General features: G+C 39.2%; 1 protein-coding gene across 1 annotated transcript in view; it reads left to right on the forward strand.

Moving 5' to 3' along the window:
* Positions 1 to 20041, forward strand: part of NEB (nebulin) — a 157666-nt gene that overhangs the window by 83664 nt on the left and 53961 nt on the right. Inside the window, exons 68-101 of the mRNA XM_074828481.1 lie at positions 398 to 601; positions 1677 to 1781; positions 1960 to 2067; positions 2450 to 2761; positions 3228 to 3431; positions 3625 to 3729; positions 3874 to 3981; positions 4154 to 4465; positions 4947 to 5150; positions 5344 to 5448; positions 5593 to 5700; positions 6373 to 6684; positions 7158 to 7361; positions 7555 to 7659; positions 7804 to 7911; positions 8084 to 8395; positions 9434 to 9637; positions 9862 to 9966; positions 10491 to 10595; positions 10689 to 11000; positions 11306 to 11410; positions 11645 to 11743; positions 12862 to 12963; positions 13145 to 13252; positions 14113 to 14424; positions 14561 to 14665; positions 14748 to 14852; positions 15418 to 15522; positions 16481 to 16588; positions 16678 to 16791; positions 17516 to 17713; positions 18622 to 18726; positions 19294 to 19398; positions 19490 to 19594. Of these exons, the coding sequence (XP_074684582.1) occupies positions 398 to 601; positions 1677 to 1781; positions 1960 to 2067; positions 2450 to 2761; positions 3228 to 3431; positions 3625 to 3729; positions 3874 to 3981; positions 4154 to 4465; positions 4947 to 5150; positions 5344 to 5448; positions 5593 to 5700; positions 6373 to 6684; positions 7158 to 7361; positions 7555 to 7659; positions 7804 to 7911; positions 8084 to 8395; positions 9434 to 9637; positions 9862 to 9966; positions 10491 to 10595; positions 10689 to 11000; positions 11306 to 11410; positions 11645 to 11743; positions 12862 to 12963; positions 13145 to 13252; positions 14113 to 14424; positions 14561 to 14665; positions 14748 to 14852; positions 15418 to 15522; positions 16481 to 16588; positions 16678 to 16791; positions 17516 to 17713; positions 18622 to 18726; positions 19294 to 19398; positions 19490 to 19594 (5418 nt within the window). The remainder of the gene's footprint in view (positions 1 to 397; positions 602 to 1676; positions 1782 to 1959; positions 2068 to 2449; positions 2762 to 3227; positions 3432 to 3624; positions 3730 to 3873; positions 3982 to 4153; positions 4466 to 4946; positions 5151 to 5343; positions 5449 to 5592; positions 5701 to 6372; positions 6685 to 7157; positions 7362 to 7554; positions 7660 to 7803; positions 7912 to 8083; positions 8396 to 9433; positions 9638 to 9861; positions 9967 to 10490; positions 10596 to 10688; positions 11001 to 11305; positions 11411 to 11644; positions 11744 to 12861; positions 12964 to 13144; positions 13253 to 14112; positions 14425 to 14560; positions 14666 to 14747; positions 14853 to 15417; positions 15523 to 16480; positions 16589 to 16677; positions 16792 to 17515; positions 17714 to 18621; positions 18727 to 19293; positions 19399 to 19489; positions 19595 to 20041) is intronic.

The raw sequence follows: 20041 nt of genomic DNA on the forward strand, positions 1-20041 counted from the left end.
AATTCACTAAAATTAAATATACTGGGTCTTGTGCAATATAGTTTTTAAAAGATATATAATATGCCTCAGTCACTTGCATTGGACATGTTGATAGAGGTGAAATGTTTAATATTCTATCATAAAATTTATGTTTTATCCTATTTTTTCAGTCCTTAGACTGAGGTGTAATTTGTGTGTTACTCTGGTATTTGTGGAATTCTTCAGTATCTCTATTCTTTTTGTTATTTAATAATTATTTTACTAAATCTTCAGAAGTAACAATTGTTTTCAAAACCATATCCTGCTGCTATGCAGAAATATATACAATTGTTCATATAGACTAGGATATACTTATTTATAATTATTTTAATATTTGATCACACTTGCACTTATGTAATGAACTTTCACATTTTTTCAGGCTGTTTACAAATCAGACCTGGAATGGCTAAGAGGTATTGGCTGGGTTCCTATTGGTTCCATGGAAGTTGAGAAAGCCAAGAAAGCTGGAGAAATCCTGAGTGAAAGGAAGTATCGTCAACCAGCAGACCAAATTAAATTTACTAGTGTGACAGATTCTTTGGCTATGGTCTTAGCCAAGCAAAATGCTGAGATAATGAACAAGGTGAGGATTTTTTTTTTTATTAAAATCACTAGTATTACTAGCTAATAGAGCTTGCTCATGGGTTGAAAAATACAAAATACAAGATAAGACTAAATACTTTCCTTGTGGACTTAGAGAAAATGAATGTCCAAATGCAGCCTTTGCCCAGAAAAGCTCTTATCTCAGGGCTGTGTGTGAACTGAACACTTAGTAAAAATGTCCAGAAAAAATTCACCTAAATCACATATTTTTCAAGAGTAATAATAAAAATTTTGGTGAATTTCCCTCTTTCTCCCATCTCAGCTGAACCTGTATTTTTAAATGTTTGTTTGGTATTGTTTTTCTATTTTATTAATGGGACTTTACAATACAAAGCTCATCTCTGAGAGAACAGGCTAAATTTTTTGGCAGTTCTTAGACAATAGTGTGAAATCGGCAGAACCAATGTTCCAGCAAGGTGGTAGGGTGTGTCCAGAGGTGGTGGTGCCATGACCATGCCATACGATAGGATGTAGCAGAATATTGAAGCTTTTACTGCAGCCGCTGTAATGCTGTATTGTTGACTGAGTGTCATGCTGTGTGATGAACAAGTTGGGAGGAAATAGCTTATGTTCTCTGGAAGTGAAGCTTCTGCAATTTATCTCAGACCTGGAGGATGAAAGTTGCAAAGTACCTGCTCCTTCTCTTTAATAAGAAACATCAATCAAACAACTCGTACGTACAGATACAGCAGAATAAGGCATATAGTTTTCCTCCCACAGCAGTTTCCCAGCAATCCCAAATCAATCAATTGCTGTGCCAACTTAGCCTGAGAAATAATGAGAAAGGACAAAGTTTCCTTCGTGAGCTGTTCAGTAAGAAGCTTTGCTATGTCAGGTTATTTAAAGCTTGCTTGAGCTACCCCTTGCAGATTGTAAAATACTTTCTGTGGACAAATGTATTAAGTTTGGTTATATAGATCTTGTTCTGCTTCAAGATTACTTTTCTTTTATATCATAGTTATATTTTTGATAACTACTGCTTTCAAATCTGCAGTCTTTTCATCATGACACACATAAAGACACTTTTTAAAGGAATGTGTTCTCCTCTCTCCTAGCGTTTATACACCGAAGCCTGGGATGCTGACAAAACATCAATTCACATCATGCCTGACACACCGACAATTCTGTTAGCAAAGGCCAACGCAGCTAATGTTAGCCATGTAAGAACATTTAAACATATATTAAAGTAATGGAAATTCAGAAATTAAGTAAGCATTTCTTTAACCATAAAGATCTTCTAAAATATGCATTCATGAAAATTTCAAGAAAAAATTATGAAATGTAGAAATTCCATCTTTCAGAATATTGAGAAGTAATTTTCTGTCTTCTTTCATGTAGAAACTTTATATACAAGGCTGGGAGGAGGCCAAAAAGAAGGGCTATGACATGAGAGCTGATGCAATTCCAATCAGAAGTGCAAAGGCATCAAGAGATATTGCGAGTGACGTATGTTCTTCCTTTACATTTATTTTCAGTTCTCTTGAGAAACAAGAATGAAGTAATAAGCTAAATACAACACAAAACAGCAGGGGATATCAGATTCATCCTGAAAGCCCACTAACGTAGAATTCACTGCAGAAAGACAATGGGCAACAATTACCAAAAGGAACATGTAATTATAAATCCTGACATTAAGCAGATATTAGAAAATAATAAAGTGCAATGAAAATAAACAAAACAATGCAAGAAAGCATTAGGAATTTCTAAACTCTAAATGAGCATATTTGATAACATAAAAAAATATATTTGTGATCAGTAGCAATAAGAAATTATGGGGAATTCATCTCAGATTCAGTATTTCTTTTAATAATTCTTTCTGCCTTTGAAGTACAAGTACAAAGAAACACACGAGAAACAGAAAGGCCACTACATCGGATGCCGAACAGCCCAGGAGGATCCCAAGCTGTCGTGGGCGGCGCGTGCCATGTTGCTGCAGAACGACCGCATCTACAGGAAGGCGTACCACGACTCCAAGGCCCAGGTCCACATCCCGGTCGACGCCATGTCGGTGCAGGCGGCCAAGGAGTGCCAGACGCTGGTCAGCGACATTGACTACCGCCACTACCTGCACCAGTGGACCTGTCTGCCTGACCAGAACGATGTGATCCACGCAAGGAAGGCCTACGACCTGCAGAGTGATGTGAGTGAGAGTAAATGTAGAAAACCTTTATGGTGAGTGTGTGAGGCTCTGTTTGATGGTGACTGGGCAAATACCCTTTCAAATGCAGGTTCATGAGCCTCGGAACAGTCCTGCTATGTTAATTTTAAATTCCTCTTGATGATCCTTTTCAAATCAGTAGTGTTTTCAGCCTGCGGGGCCAGAATTATTCTGGAGAGTTCTCATGGAAGGGAAACGTATGTTTCTGACGGTATTTTCGTCTACCACAGAATGTTTGCTTACAGATGACACCTCTGGTCTGCATGGGGCAAGTGTCTTTAAAAAGATCAGTAATGTCCTTGCTGTGCAAAAGAGAGTTTAGCTATGTGCAGGAAGGACCTGGTGTAACTCTATGAGAAGGAGCTTGGGGAATGCCTTCTACAAAACCTCTCTGCACGTTGCTGTACGTGCACTGTCAGAGACAAATAAATTCTTGGTTTCTTTGTAGAATGTGTACAAGTCAGACCTGGAGTGGCTGCGAGGCATTGGCTGGGTGACAGACGGTTCTGTGGATGTGGTCAAAGCAAAGAAGGCCCAGGAGCTCCTGAACGAGAGGTTGTACCGCACGCGGCCGGATGAGATGAAATTCACAAGCATCACTGACTCACCAGACGTGGTCCAGGCTAAGATCAACGCTCTGCAGATCAGTGATGTGAGCTCCCCTTTCACTTACCTTTCCTTTATGTGGTGGCATCGCTTTTCTTGTGGTAGAGACTAGAATTTCTACCATGGGAATGACTGATCGGAAGCTAATTCAAATCAAAACTACCAAACAATTCCTGTTGGTATTTTTTTCTCAGTGTTCAGACCATAGCGAAATGTCATTTTGCTTCTTTTCTCCTTAGCACCTGTATCGTGAAGCCTGGGACAAAGACAAGACACAGATTTCGATACCTTCCGATACTCCTGTAATGCTGCAGTCCAAAGTCAATGCTCTCAACATCAGCAACGTAAGAGAATAAATCTGTTATGTGTGTGAAGCGTGATTAAATCAAGAGCATGACAACTGCTCTTCCAGAGGAGGTGTCTGGAAGAGGTGTTGGTATCAGAGGGTCTTGACTGCGTGTGACATGTGTGATTAATTCTCTTTGCAGAAACATTATCAGAAGGCCTGGGATGAGGCCAAGGCAAAAAGTTATGACCTAAGAGCTGATGCCATTCCCATCAAACAGGCCAAGGCTTCCAGAGACATTGCTAGTGAGGTACAGTCTGCTCGTGGTGTGGTTGCTGTGTCTGTCTCTTCCTGTGTCCATCTTAGCAGAACCCAGTGAAGTTCAGTTCAAAGGGCTGACAGCTGGGGCAACTGAAAGCCTTTTGCTTGTTAGTCACGTTCAGGTGAGCGATGTGTGTCTGCTGTTATTTCTGCCTTTGTAGTACAAGTACAAAGAAACACACGAGAAACAGAAAGGCCACTACATCGGATGCCGAACAGCCCAGGAGGATCCCAAGCTGTCGTGGGCGGCGCGTGCCATGTTGCTGCAGAACGACCGCATCTACAGGAAGGCGTACCACGACTCCAAGGCCCAGGTCCACATCCCGGTCGACGCCATGTCAGTGCAGGCAGCCAAGGAGTGCCAGACGCTGGTCAGCGACGTTGACTACCGCCACTACCTGCACCAGTGGACGTGTCTGCCTGACCAGAACGACGTGATCCACGCAAGGAAGGCCTACGACCTGCAGAGTGATGTGAGTGAGAGTAAATGTAGAAAACCTTTATGGTGAGTGTGTGAGGCTCTGTTTGATGGTGACTGGGCAAATACCCTTTCAAATGCAGGTTCATGAGCCTCTGAACTGTCCTGGTATGCTTATTTTAATTCCTCTTGATGATCCTTTTCAAATCAGTAGTGTTTTCAGCCTGCGGGGCCAGAAGTATTCTGGAGAGTTCACATGGAACGGAAACGTATGTTTCTGATGGTTTTTTGGTCTGCCACAGAATGTTTGCTTACAGATGACACCTCTGGTCTGCATGGGGCAAGTGTCTTTAAAGACCAGTAGTTTCCTTGCTGTGCAAAAGAAGGTTTAGGTATGTGCAGGAAGGACCTGTTACATCACAGCCTCATTGACCGCTTGCTGTGTAACTGTACAAGAAGGAGCTTGGGGAACGCCTTCTAAAAAACCTCTCTGCACGTCTTGTTGTCTCAGGGACAAACTCTTGGTTTCTTTGTAGAATGTGTACAAGTCAGACCTGGAGTGGCTGCGAGGCATTGGCTGGGTGACAGACGGTTCTGTGGATGTGGTCAAAGCAAAGAAGGCCCAGGAGCTCCTGAACGAGAGGTTGTACCGCACGCGGCCGGATGAGATGAAATTCACGAGCATCACTGACTCACCAGACGTGGTCCAGGCTAAGATCAACGCTCTGCAGATCAGTGATGTGAGCTCCCCTTTCACTTACCTTTCCTTTATGTGGTGGCATCGCTTTTCTTGTGGTAGAGACTAGAATTTCTACCATGGGAATGACTGATCGGAAGCTAATTCAAATCAAAACTACCAAACAATTCCTGTTGGTATTTTTTTCTCAGTGTTCAGACCATAGCGAAATGTCATTTTGCTTCTTTTCTCCTTAGCACCTGTATCGTGAAGCCTGGGACAAAGACAAGACACAGATTTCGATACCTTCCGATACTCCTGTAATGCTGCAGTCCAAAGTCAATGCTCTCAACATCAGCAACGTAAGAGAATAAATCCGTTATGTGTGTAAAGCGTGATTAAGTCAAGAGCATGACAACTGCTCTTCCAGAGGAGGTGTCTGGAAGAGGTGTTGGTATCAGAGGGTCTTGACTGCGTGTGACATGTGTGATTAATTCTCTTTGCAGAAACATTATCAGAAGGCCTGGGATGAGGCCAAGGCAAAAAGTTATGACCTAAGAGCTGATGCCATTCCCATCAAACAGGCCAAGGCTTCCAGAGACATTGCTAGTGAGGTACAGTCTGCTCGTGGTGTGGTTGCTGTGTCTGTCTCTTCCTGTGTCCAGCTTAGCAGAACCCAGTGAAGTTCAGTTCACCTACAAGCGATGTGCTGTTATGTTGCCCTAGTGTTATTTTAAAACCTATTGTGAGCACTTCTTTCTTCCCACAGCTTGAAGCTGCCTATTGGTAATTGCTCTGTGAGTAAGAGGACATGTGATATGTTTGTGAGATTCCTCAGATTGCTGGGTAACAAAGTCTGAATTTACAGACACAAAGCAACATTTTAAATGTGATTAGGGCAAGGGCTGCAGTTGTGGTTGCTGCTGAGTACGAGTAGTTCCTGTAATCACCACTGTCAAATATTTTCTCTGTAAACATGTGAAATGTGGCTGGTGCTCAGAGTGGTCTCACAGAGCACACAGGTGTCTGCTTCTGTACATTTTTCCTTGTTTACAAATGTTAAGGAAAGCGAGAGATATTTTTAAAAAATTGGGATTGACTTGGAGAATGACTTATTTGAGGGCCTGAGGGCCTGACTCTTGAGCGGAGCAGAGCTTTCTCTGTGCTGAGGCAGAACCTCTGGGAAATGTATCAAAGGGATGACATCTTTGGAAACTGAAAGCCTTTTGCTCAATAGTCACGTTCAGGTGAGCGATGTGTGTCTGCTGTTATTTCTGCCTTTGTAGTACAAGTACAAAGAAACACACGAGAAACAGAAAGGCCACTACATCGGATGCCGAACGGCCCAGGAGGATCCCAAGCTGTCGTGGGCGGCGCGTGCCATGTTGCTGCAGAACGACCGCATCTACAGGAAGGCGTACCACGACTCCAAGGCCCAGGTCCACATCCCGGTCGACGCCATGTCGGTGCAGGCGGCCAAGGAGTGCCAGACGCTGGTCAGCGACGTTGACTACCGCCACTACCTGCACCAGTGGACCTGTCTGCCTGACCAGAACGATGTGATCCACGCAAGGAAGGCCTACGACCTGCAGAGTGATGTGAGTGAGAGTAAATGTAGAAAACCTTTATGGTGAGTGTGTGAGGCTCTGTTTGATGGTGACTGGGCAAATACCCTTTCAAATGCAGGTTCATGAGCCTCTGAACAGTCCTGCTATGTTAATTTTAAATTCCTCTTGATGATCCTTTCCAAATCAGTAGTGTTTTCAGCCTGCGGGGCCAGAAATATTCTGGGCAATTCATAAGGAAGGCATGTTTCTTTGGTCCACTGTAGAATGTTTCCTTGCAGTTTGCTTGCAGACTGCTTGGAGATGACTGCACTCGTTTGCATGTAGCAAGTGTCTTTAAAAAGATCAGTAATGTCCTTGCTGTGCAAAACAGAGTTTAGCTATGTGCAGGAAGGACCTGGTGTAACTCTATGAGAAGGAGCTTGGGGAATGCCTTCTACAAAACCTCTCTGCACGTTGCTGTACGTGCACTGTCAGAGACAAATAAATTCTTGGTTTCTTTGTAGAATGTGTACAAGTCAGACCTGGAGTGGCTGCGAGGCATTGGCTGGTTGACAGAAGGTTCTGTGGATGTGGTCAAAGCAAAGAAGGCCCAGGAGCTCCTGAACGAGAGGTTGTACCGCACGCGGCCGGATGAGATGAAATTCACGAGCATCACTGACTCACCAGACGTGGTCCAGGCTAAGATCAATGCTCTGCAGATCAGTGATGTGAGCTCCCCTTTCACTTACCTTTCCTTTATGTGGTGGCATCGCTTTTCTTGTGGTAGAGACTAGAATTTCTACCATGGGAATGACTGATCGGAAGCTAATTCAAATCAAAACTACCAAACAATTCCTGTTGGTATTTTTTTCTCAGTGTTCAGACCATAGCGAAATGTCATTTTGCTTCTTTTCTCCTTAGCACCTGTATCGTGAAGCCTGGGACAGAGATAAGACGCAGATTTCAATACCTTCCGATACTCCTGTAATGCTGCAGTCCAAAGTCAATGCTCTCAACATCAGCAACGTAAGAGAATAAATCTGTTATGTGTGTGAAGCGTGATTAAATCAAGAGCATGACAACTGCTCTTCCAGAGGAGGTGTCTGGAAGAGGTGTTGGTATCAGAGGGTCTTGACTGCGTGTGACGTGTGTGATTAATTCTCTTTGCAGAAACATTATCAGAAGGCCTGGGATGAGGCCAAGGCAAAAAGTTATGACCTGAGAGCTGATGCCATTCCCATCAAACAGGCCAAGGCTTCCAGAGACATTGCTAGTGAGGTACAGTCTGCTCGTGGTGTGGTTGCTGTGTCTGTCTCTTCCTGTGTCCATCTTAGCAGAACCCAGTGAAGTTCAGTTCAAAGGGCTGACAGCTGGGGCAACTGAAAGCCTTTTGCTTGTTAGTCACGTTCAGGTGAGCGATGTGTGTCTGCTGTTATTTCTGCCTTTGTAGTACAAGTACAAAGAAACACACGAGAAACAGAAAGGCCACTACATCGGATGCCGAACAGCCCAGGAGGATCCCAAGCTGTCGTGGGCGGCGCGTGCCATGTTGCTGCAGAACGACCGCATCTACAGGAAGGCGTACCACGACTCCAAGGCCCAGGTCCACATCCCGGTCGACGCCATGTCGGTGCAGGCGGCCAAGGAGTGCCAGACGCTGGTCAGCGACGTTGACTACCGCCACTACCTGCACCAGTGGATCTGTCTGCCTGACCAGAACGACGTGATCCACGCAAGAAAGGCCTACGACCTACAGAGTGATGTGAGTATGTGTAGAGATATGGTAATTACTACTCTTGCCATTTAATATATCATAGCCTTGTTTTGATCTTTTGATATTATATAGTCGGAAAAGATTTATCTTTAGACTGTTTCTTCAGTTTTTCATGTTACTGGTATTACCTGCTCTTTTTCATCCTTTAAAAAGTATTGGTATTACCTCTACTTTTTTTAAAAGCTGTCGTTAGTATCTGCTGTGTTACATATGCTCTTGGCTTATTGTGATTTGGAGAAGGTAAAGTATTTTTCTCTCTTAATTTGATGGCACTTATAACAACTGTTTGCTACTTTGTACTCAGGTGGCTTTTATTAGTGCTGTTAATCTGAGTCACCTTGGAAATTTATTTAATTGCAAGAAAACTACATAAGATAGCAGGTGAGATGTTTTAGTGGCTAATTTCAAAGCAGGAGGAGTCAGTGCAGCTGATTTCTTGACTTGACTTTGCTGCTTATCAGTTAACATCACTCTTCCTCTGTTTCCATTATGAGCTTCAGAGGTGAGATTCATGTTTATTGCTGAAGGATTTGCTTGATTAAAACTTAAATAATGTTGCCTGATACCACTTCAGGTGGTATGACAATTAGCTCTAGTCCCAGTTACCCTATAACCTTTTTTTTTTAATCCTCCTTTTTGTCAGATTTCCTGGTGGGCAGCTTGGTTTTTTGTTTGGACTTGTAAATTGTTGAAGTGACTAGAGGAATAAGTATTCTGGAGGAGACAGGAAGACTCTTTTAAGATATTAATACTCATCATCGTTAATGGCAGTTCTGTTCAGTTGTTTCCCCTCTATTTAACTTCAGAAGGTTTAGAATGTATTGTTTAAGAAATAAACTGCTTACAGTCTGAGAACCAGGTTTTATTTTACTTGTGACACTGAACATCTCTTGTATATAAAAAGGATTAATCTAGCTCTAGCTGATTTGACATTTTCTAAAACATATACTGTTTTGTGTAGTTGGAAATAATCAAGACAGTAATTTTAAACACAATGTTTTCTTTTTCTGACTATGTCTGATATAGGCCGTCTATAAGTCAGACCTAGAATGGCTCCGTGGAATTGGCTGGTTGCCTAATGACTCTCCGGATGTGAAGAGGGTGAAGCATGCCCAGGAGCTCCTGAGTGATAATGTGTATCGCACACCTATTGAAAGCCTGAAATACACCAGTGTTACTGATTCTCCAGACGTTCTTCTAGCTAAAGTGAATGCTGAACAAGTCAGCATTGTACGTGACAATGTTCTTAAAGTTGTTTCGAGGCTATAAACAGTTAAGGAGAAATCTCACTGCTAAAATATAAAATTGATCACTGGTGTTTTAAGTCAAGTCTAATGCTTTTCCAGACATTTTGTTTTTTAGAGATGATAATTCAGGAGAGTTTTATGGGATTTTATGTTATTGGCAAGTGAAATTCCATAATTATAATATCATAAAATGAACTATTTTAACAGCCAAAATACAAAGAAGCCTGGGAAAAGGACAAGATTATGGTCCATATTACATCAGACACACCTGAATTCAACCTAGCCAAGAGTAATGCTGTTAATTATAGCCAGGTATGCTTATCATTCTAGTTTCTACATTTGTATAAATTAATATGTGTATCCTGTGAATTTTAACATTCTAAGATGTTACTTACAAGTTGAAGATTATCACATGAATCTCCTTGAGGTCTGCCCTCATACAGGCCTTGCAACATTCCCTTCCCTCTACTGAGTATTCTTAAAGTATTCAGACATCTTAAAATAAATTTTTGCATAAGGCTGTTTAAAAATTATCAATATCTTGCACCCTGGAGATAGTATTTTGCTAAAGTGAACTAGAGCCCAAGGCATATAAATATATTCTAAACTTTTACAAACACTCTTCTATGCAGTATAGGTTGCAAAACTTGTGTTGCAGTTACTGCACGTGTTTGAAAGGCAGTAAGATTTGGAGCAGTATTTATGGCCAGGAGCAGGAGCAATGCACAAAAAATGGTCACGGTATTTCAACAAACAAATGACAGTAAACTGTGTGTTTCTTTAATGGCAAATGCCTGAGTATTTAGTGTATGTGTGACATTTTACTGTCTTTTCAGAAAATGTATAAAGACGCTTGGGATGAGTTGAAGACAAGTTATGATTTGAGAGCAGATGCAATCCCAATCAAGGCAGCCAAAGCTTCTAGAGAAATTGCTAGTGATGTAAGTGCCGAAAGAGACATCTAGCTCTTCATATGCTTTTGAGAGCTATTTCATGATAACTGTTAGTAATGGTGATCTTTGCTCTTTACCCAGTATAAATACAAACTGGAACACGAGAAGCAGAAAGGACATTATGTTGGTGTTCCAAATGCAAAAGCAGATACGAAAATGAAGTTTGCCTTGGGCATAGGCAAAGTTCAGAGTGAACTGGAATACAAGAAACACTTTGCCAAATGGAAGACACAGTGCCACCTACCAGTAGACATGCTGTCTGTCCTGGCAGCTAAACATGGGCAGTCTTTGGTCAGCGATGTTGATTACCGTCATTACTTGCATCAGTGGATCTGTCTCCCGGATCAGAATGATGTCATACAGGCTAGGAAAGCCTACGATCTTCAGAGTGATGTAAGTTAGCATGAAAACTGAGCTTAACTTATTACTGTGTTGTCTCTTCTTAGTCTGCTTCAGCTTTAAGTAGTGGGAATCTTCTGCTGAATTCAGTGAATTGACTTTGCTGTTTATTAGGGACGCAAAGTATATGTCCGTGTTGCATATTGCCAAGTTTGAAGTGTGATAAATTCAGATATAGTGCTCATGTTGGAATTACTGCTCTCCTTTTAACCAGGGGAAGTAAGTGCCATTATTTATGAATCTTGGTGGATTATCAGGGAACTGTAGCTAACAGCATGCACCCTATTTTGTTTTCCCAGGCTATTTACAAATCTGATTTAGAATGGCTCCGGGGAATTGGATGGTTGCCAAATGATTCAGTTGGAATCAACCATGTCAAACATGCTGGAGATCTCTTGAATGAGGTAACAAAATGTTTTTCAATACTGAAATCTTCTTAAGGGTATTTGTGATTTAAAGTGTTTTTAATGGTTAAATAAATCAGTGTTTTTTAAAATAAAAAATATAAGTGGAGTATTTCCATTTTGCATGAAGAGTTTTTCTTTCCATGTAAACTTTCTTGTCTGTGTGTCAGAATTGCTGTGTTAGCTATAAAATATTCCAGTATAATCTGACTGTTCATCTTTTCTCTTGTATAGAGAAAGTACCGTACAAAAGCCGAAACTCTTCCATTTACTCCAGTGGCAGACAGAGTTGATTATATCACAGTAAAGAACAGTGGTGAAATTCTTAGTGATGTAAGTTTGCTAGCTTGTTTCTGGGCTGATAACTTGGTCTGTATATTTACACAGTAGGATTTTATCTTTAAAAGGATATTTATCTTTAAAAAAATGCAAAAGAATTATTGATCAGTCTCTGGGAATTCTGTGAATGTGTGACATAAAGATGAACGGGACTTCACTAGTTCATCTCCATCACTTATGAGGGAAGAAGCTGCTCAAGCAGAATAAGACCTTTCCTAGACGTGTGAAAAGCCAGTGCTAGTTCTGCAACCAGTCCCTTCTTTCAGTCTTTGCTGATATCACTGGTGATCATTGACAACATGAACATAAATAGCCACTTGCAGTCTGGCAACCATAATGTTTAATCCTCTCCCTTATGCCAGTAGAAGTTTACACTTTTTAGTTAACTGCTATGTAACAATAAACACGGGCAAAACTGGCGTGCTGTCAGCTTGCCATTATATGTTTTTGAACGCTAGTCTGTGAGGAGCTGGTCTGTGAACATGAAATGACACAATCCCCTCTCAGTTCATGAATTTCTGTTTCATTTTTGTTATATGCTTCTGTTAGAACAGGCCAAGCTCAAACATTAACTCAAACACTGGTAAAAGGTTGGCACTAATGATACAGTTGAATTGGATGACGTACTGCCGTGCAACCAAGGATACGCATTTGGGCATGTCCTGTGCTTGGGAACGTGACTGACTGTAGATATCTGTGGTTGAGAGATGCTAGAATGCTGCATTCACATAGAGATCATGCTGAGTAAAGAGATTTACTCTTAAAAAGTTTAAAATCTATTGTGCTGCTTCAAACACTTCTTGCTCAGCTATTGGCTCTACATCCCTGTAGACCAAACAGGTAGCATAACTGACTCTGAAGATCCTTCCCTGTCCATCCAGCTGCCTTGGAACAAGTTTTCAAAATTTTCTCTGAGAAATTTTGTAATTTCTTGTCTTGTATAATTTTCTTTTTAAAACAATACCCATTTGTGTATTTAATGTGTCATGTCTAATAGCCTTGCCAATTCAGAGTTTTATCCATTATTTCACGCGTAAAATATGGGTCTTGGTATTATGTTTTCCCAATTTTGTGATGGTGCTGCAAGGCAGTCGTTTCTTTCTCTGTTCTAGATTAAATACCACAAAGCATGGAATGAGGTCAAGTCAAATTACACTCTAACAGATACACCGCAACTAGATATGGCTCGAGAGGCAGCCAGAATTCTTAATCAGGTACGTGATCTCTCCTTGACAGTTACTACTTTTGAATCTTTTGAGGAATTTAGAAAACTTGCATTAAGAACATCATAAAGGAAGGATTTGTTTTCCTTATCCTTTAATATAGGTTACAAATATATGGTAACAATTATCATTATAGTAGTGTTGAATTCCTTCTCGCTTTTATTTTCCACAGAGTTTATACAAGGAAAGTTGGGAGAAAGAAAAAGCCACTGGTTACCTCTTACCTCCTGACACTGTGCAGATCTGTCATGCCAAACGCTCAAATGATGTCCAGAGTGAGGTAAGAATTTTTCTCATTAGGAAGGCAAGTGCTTGGAAGCCTGAAAATGTTAAAGGCCTTGCAAATTCAACAACAGACATAGAAAGCTTTCCATTAGGGGTAACATCCAGTAGACTTCTCATGACCCATGAAGTCCACTGTCCTACAAACAATTCTGACATCTTTGTTATTATGGGTTTTACAGATATCAATGCTGAAGGGTCAGATTCTCCTTTCCACCTTCATTTTCTTCAGAAACAGTCCTTTCAAAATCAACTAAGGTGGACTTCAATGTTTTATAAATGTTAAAGAATTGAAGTGATATTATGATTATAATATATAGCCCTGATTTCACTTTTTGGCATATTATGGAGGCTTCCTCCTTGTAAGACTGTAAGATGGTATGCACATTACATTTTAAACTTTTGCATAACAGGTGTTGAAATTATTACATGACTCTTAGTGTGAATATATATTTTATCAAAACAGTGTGATGCAAATACCTTAAATAAGCATCCACTCTTCAGACAGTCTCAAATAATTTGTTACAAAAATTAGTTACAAAACTGAGGCTAAATGCACTTACTAGGAAACATTTTCTAACAGGGCTTTCCTCTTGTGTTGAAAATACTGTTTACTGAAAAAATGGCACCATATTAGTCTAGAAATTACATATTTTGAAATGGAAGGACTATACAAAGTAGCATGGCTGTTTGTGTCATATTTTTATCTGGTCATGTACTGAAGACCTAAGACCACAGTTGACAACTCCCTGTCTCATCTGTTCTTTGTGTTAACAAAACCATAGCTGTTCACAGGTTAAAAACAGAGCAGATCTAATCAGTGTTGATTTTATATGTATTTCTCCCCTCTTCCATCAGCTGAAATACAAAGCTGAATATGTCAAACAAAGAGGTCACTATGTTGGAGTTGCCAGTATGAGAGATGATCCAAAACTGGTGTGGTTTGAGCATGCAGGCGAGATCCAGAATGACAGATTGTACAAATCCGACTATCACAAAACCAAGTCCAAAATTCACATCCCTCCGGATATGGTGTCAGTTGTAGCAGCAAAGGAATGTCAGACTCTGGTCAGCGACATCGACTACCGCCAATACCTGCATGAGTGGACGTGCCATCCTGACCAGAATGACTGCATTCAGGCAAGGAAGGCCTATGATCTGCAAAGTGATGTAAGTGATATGACATACATCCTGTGGAATTTCCATTTAGTTTGCTCAAAGTATATTGTCCATATTATGTAAAACTGAAAAATGCCATCCTGAATGAAATAATTTCTTTCCTTTTTTATTATCTTTCATGATTTAGAATATTTATAAATCTGATTTGGAATGGCTTCGTGGCTGTGGTTGGATTCCTCTGGATTCAGTGGAACATAAGAAAGTTAAGAATGCACAAGAACTGATAAATAAGGTAAGATAATATTTTAGCAGTTATGCAGTTAGCTCTTCTTTCTCATGCACAGTGTTTAAGAAAATATTCCCTCCCTTTGCAGAGAGCATATACGAAAGAAGCCCTTGATAACTTTGCCAATTATACCAGTGTGGTTGACACTCCCGACATCGTTTTGGCAAAGATTAACTCTGTCAATCAGAGTGATGTATGTACTTTTTTAAAATCAAAACTGTTATTACTAGAATTAGTAGATGAATTAATTGCTTTTGCTAAACTATACTGTGTTTAGCCTTGTGTGTGTGTGTGTGCGTGTGCATATGCATGCTTCATTAATAATAGAGTTTTACTGGGGTAAATTAGTAAGAAGTGATATAAATGAACAACACAATATTGCTATCAAAAATAATTCTGCATTTTTCTTTTAAATAATATAGCATGTCCTTTATTTAAAGTTTACACAGATTTTGCTTATAGTAGTTTAAAATTGAGTCCTGTTCTTGATGAACAGCAGTTAGTTCTATAGTGCTAGTGGAGTTCCTGGTGTTGCTACTAACCTGTATTTGCTGCTCAGTAGGTTTAATTTCACTGGAATACTGTGTGGATTTTGTGGTGTGATGTACTGATGACAGTTGCCTGTGTACTGTAGTGGTTGGAATGTGCTACACAACATTACTGCAGATATGATAACATAAAAGAAAAAGAATGCTTCTAATAGTTGGCATAATTTACTTCTCCTGTGGAATTAACATTGTGTTTGTTTTCTTTTATAGATAAAATACAAAGAAACATTTAACCTTGAGAAAGGCTTTTTTATTGGGTCTGATGATACTCCTGCACTGAACCACGCCAAAGACATGTCCTTACTATACAGTGATGTAAGATTTGATAAAATCCAACTAAGCTTTTATTTGTTTGTTTTGAAAACAACAGAATGTGGAATGGACTTCAGAAAACTGTTCTATTTCTTTTTCTGTCATTAGTCTACTGGGTGGCACTGGGAAAGTTACTTAAATTCTTTTTACTTTGTTTTTTCCCAGTTTGGATCATTGGGCTAAGGATAATTTCTTTCATTATTGAACTGATCTTAAAGCACTGCTGTGTGGTGTCTGGAAGTAGTAATAGCAGTAGTAGTAGTAGAGTTTGTGTGACAAAAAATAATTTATAATTCCATCCAGTAATAACTGCCTAGATTACTGATAAAATTTACAATTATTTTTTATGAGAGAGGAAAATTGTAGATGATTTACATTATTAAACAGTTACTTTTGAGTAATCTCACTAATTTTAATGGGCAATCTCTGTTTTTTGAAAATGTGACTACTCATTCGTATGAGTAAGTGCTTCATAATTTAGTCTGAAGGTAAATATATTTAATATTTGAGAAAATACAATATGTTAGAAAAGTGCCACTGACACAGTTAATGCTCTTATAATAAACAATAGTATTACTTGAAGACTTTTTACCATTTTGAACGTGTATCTATAAAATTATCAATGTCAATTCTATACTGCACTTTTAATCGAGAGTTCATATCTATATTTTTATTACTCTTCTGGATGAGAAATGTTGAATTCCAAATATAGTAAAGAAAGCAGAGATCAGCTCAAATTTGTGCTCAGGTACCTTCCTGAATTGGAACACTTACTCTGTTTGCCTTACACTGAATGAGTGTTCCAAATGAACATTCTTCATTTACTTTATTGGGGCATTTGAGGGAATAAGGAACTACTCTGTAAAAGTAGTCATGTTCCATATAAATGGCAGAGTCAGATTTCTTGGGAAATATAACAGATATTTAATCAAAACCTGTATGTGTTTTTTTTTTTGTCTAGAAACTTTATAAAAAAGCTTGGGAAGTTAGCAAGCCCATTGGGTATACTTTGGATGAGAAATATATTCCACTTGTTGGAGCGAAGCGTGCAAACTACATAAATAGTGAGGTTAGTATGAATTTTCCATTCTTTCTCTTTTTTTTCCCCCTATATGTTGTTAGAATGAACTTTAAAATTTCCACGTGAATATTTTGCAGCTTAAATACAAGGAAATATATGAGAAGCTGAAAGGCCATTACCTGGCTGGCAAGGACATTGGTGATTTCCCCAGCGTCATTCATTCGCTGGCATTCCAGAAAATACGGAGTGCGGTAAGGAGAGAACTAGTCTTGCTGTAGTATATTCCATTTTGTTTCATATTTAAACATAAATAATGCAATGCTTAATAACATCAGTAAAAGTGTTTTTGACATGTTTATGTCTCCTGAATGGTTATTTTCTACATGGGTTGAATAATTGAACTTGAAATGATTTAGGAGGTTAAGAAGGGATTTATTTAAATATTAGACATATTACAATAGGGAAAAAACCTTTTTCTATTTAAGTTTAAGAATCTGAGCAGTTAGAAATACTACATGACTTGGGATTCTTCTGTTTTACGAAAAAAAAAAAGTGTTAATTTTCAATTGAAATAGGAATTTAAGAACTGGAAAGTAAATGCACATTGGGTGGTTTGTTATCACCACTGCACATATAGCATGTCATGCAGAACATAAAGTTAGTATAATCCCAAATATTCTCTCTTCATTCAGACAGAGTTTTAACTAGATGAAAAACATGTTTGTAGCATGTGACTTTTTTATCTTGAAGTCTTGTTAATTTTCTCACCAGCTGTTAAATCTAGAACCTAATCAGAATAAATGGTGATCAATATTGAAGTTAAGATTTCATCCTATTGAATCCCATTGGAATTTAGCTACTAAATCCAGCAAGCATGCCTCAGATTACATTATAACCTGTAGCCTATTAGAGTCAAAATTATGCAGAAAAACACTGTTATGTCTTCTCACCTTTTCCCCAATCTTTCTGTTTTAGTTGGCATACAGAAAGAATTATGAAGATACCAAAGCAAATGTCCATATTCCAAGTGACATGATGAATCATGTGCTAGCCAAGAAGTGCCAGTATATCCTCAGCGATCTTGAATACCGGATTTACCTCCATCAGTGGAATTGTTCACCTGAAGAAAATGATGTTATTCAAGCCAGAAAAGCCCAGGAAATTTTGAGTGATGTATGCGTTTCATTTATTTACTTGACATTTTAGTAGCCTTTCATGTAATTTTTTCAAGGTATTTAAATATAAAATAGTTTCAAATATCTTCATAGTATTTAAATATGAAATTAATAACCATGGTCTTAGACTGCTTAGTAGCATAGTACCGAAAATTACATGTTTACATTATTCTTCGGGATGTTTTTATGGTCTGTTTATTATCATTCTTTTGTAAATTGGAAAAATTTTAAGTTAACATTTATGAAACCTTCCCAAAGGTCACAGCTGTCATCACTTAATCTCTCTCTGACTGGATGAGACTATAGCAATCTTGCCATCTGGCCCATGCAGAGAGAGGGGGATGTACCATGGTACAGTCCCAATGTTGCTGCGCTGCAGCAATCGTTACATATTGTAATTGGGAATGTTGTAATTTGCACAGGAGCCAGGACAGCACCCACATGGGGTGGAATGGGTCTGGAAAAAGACTTCTCTTCGTTCATTTGGGGTTGTGTCAGTCCACAGAGTCCGAGCTGAGTGAATGGCACACCGAACCACAACACTTTTTCACATTACATAGTCAACAGTATCTCAACTTGGGCCAACCAATCTTCCTAATAAAATTTGCTGATGTGTTAATTGCCTGGCATATTACTGTGCTGAATTAATTGGTGTAGTTTCCCTTGCAAATCCTCTGGGTAAAAATCATTCAGTCAAGCCGTGAGATGGGCGGCTTCTCTGTGCTGACATTTAAATTTCCAAATAGATTGGAGTTACTGAATAAGCCTGGTTCAGATTCAGAGGGAACCTTCTGCACTGAGTTTGCACAAGTGGAAGATACTGAATATAGAGATGAAACAATACTACTTTCTTTAAGCAGAGGGCAAATTTCTTCCTAACTTATTAGTCTGTTTTCTTTCATATAGGTGGTGTATAAAGATGACTTAAATTGGCTGAAGGGAATTGGATGTTATGTCTGGGATACTCCCCAAATCCTGCATGCGAAAAAATCCTATGACCTTCAGAGCCAAGTAAGCATGTTTTCCTCAAATAAGTAAATATTTATAAGATTTTTTTTTTCCTTCTATTTATGATTCACTGGGACTGACACCTGTCCTAGTCCAGAGCAGAATGAATTCCTATTACACCAGAAATAATTTGTTCAAACTATTATAATACACTCTTTCAGTAGAGACATCATCACTTTTGTTATGGAAGGAGCCAAAAACTTAGGAGAATGGAAGGACAGCAGATTTTGAACAGTGGTTTTTAACAGAAGATGACACTTTGCCTTTCTGTATGCCACCCTGTGCACAAGATACCTCAGCGAGACATTTATGTTGGGAAAATAGTGTCTCGTGCCTTGCTGGTTACACTCTTAGCCTACTACATGCTATACAGTGATGTGCAGTTTTCATTATTCTTTAGTTCATCCTGGCTATATATTAAGTATTTGTTTTCTATGGCCTGTTGCTTTTAAAGTTGGTCTGAACTGGGCCGTAATCCTGGGCTTCAGTTGTCCAGAACTGATTTTAAAGGAAGTTGGCAGGGAATTTCCTGGTCATTTTCAGCATTAATGTTTTGTTTTGTTTCCTTAGATAAAATACACAGCTGCAGGAAAAGAGAATCTTCAGAACTTTGGTGTTGTCACTGATACACCTCTTTATGTGACTGCAGTGCAGAGTGGTATAAATGCTAGTGATGTGAGTCTCCCCACTTTTTCTACTCAGGTCTTTCCCTGTGCTCCCTCTGAGAATTGAAACAAGTTAACTAAATCTGTCTTTCATCTTACAGGTGAAATACAAGCAAGAATATCACAAAACTAAGGACCAGTATACAACTGTGACTGAAACAGTGGATTCTGAAAGAGTTCAAAATTTGAAACATCTCTTTAGCAACGTAAGTGTTTCTACATTGTTTTTTTTTTCTCTTAAGGTGCTACTATGGGATTTTTGTTTTATTTTTTTTGTTCAGTCTGTTTGAAGGTGAACATCCAAATATGGACCCTATCAAAGCCAGTGATAGCCCTCTACATTGCTTAAGTGTGGGGAAGATGCTGTATTTCAGGCAGAGGGCGCATTTCTAACTATGGTTCCAGTTTTGTCAAAACACATGCATTAATAAATGGATTCCCTGAAGAAAATTGCACCTAAACAAAATTAAGACCTTGTATGAGAATGGACATGAATAGTTAGAAAGCTTTTTTGTCACCCTTTATGTGCACTGTCAAGATTAGACTGTTTTACAGCCTCTTGAAATTAAGTAGTAGTTACAACATATAAATTAAAACAGAAGGGCTTTTGTTTTCTATTGGTCGTTGGTTATTACCCAGGAGAGTAATTTTTC

This window comes from Strix aluco, chromosome 6 (genome assembly GCF_031877795.1).
Source record: "Strix aluco isolate bStrAlu1 chromosome 6, bStrAlu1.hap1, whole genome shotgun sequence".
In the NCBI taxonomy this organism is placed as follows: domain Eukaryota; kingdom Metazoa; phylum Chordata; class Aves; order Strigiformes; family Strigidae; genus Strix; species Strix aluco.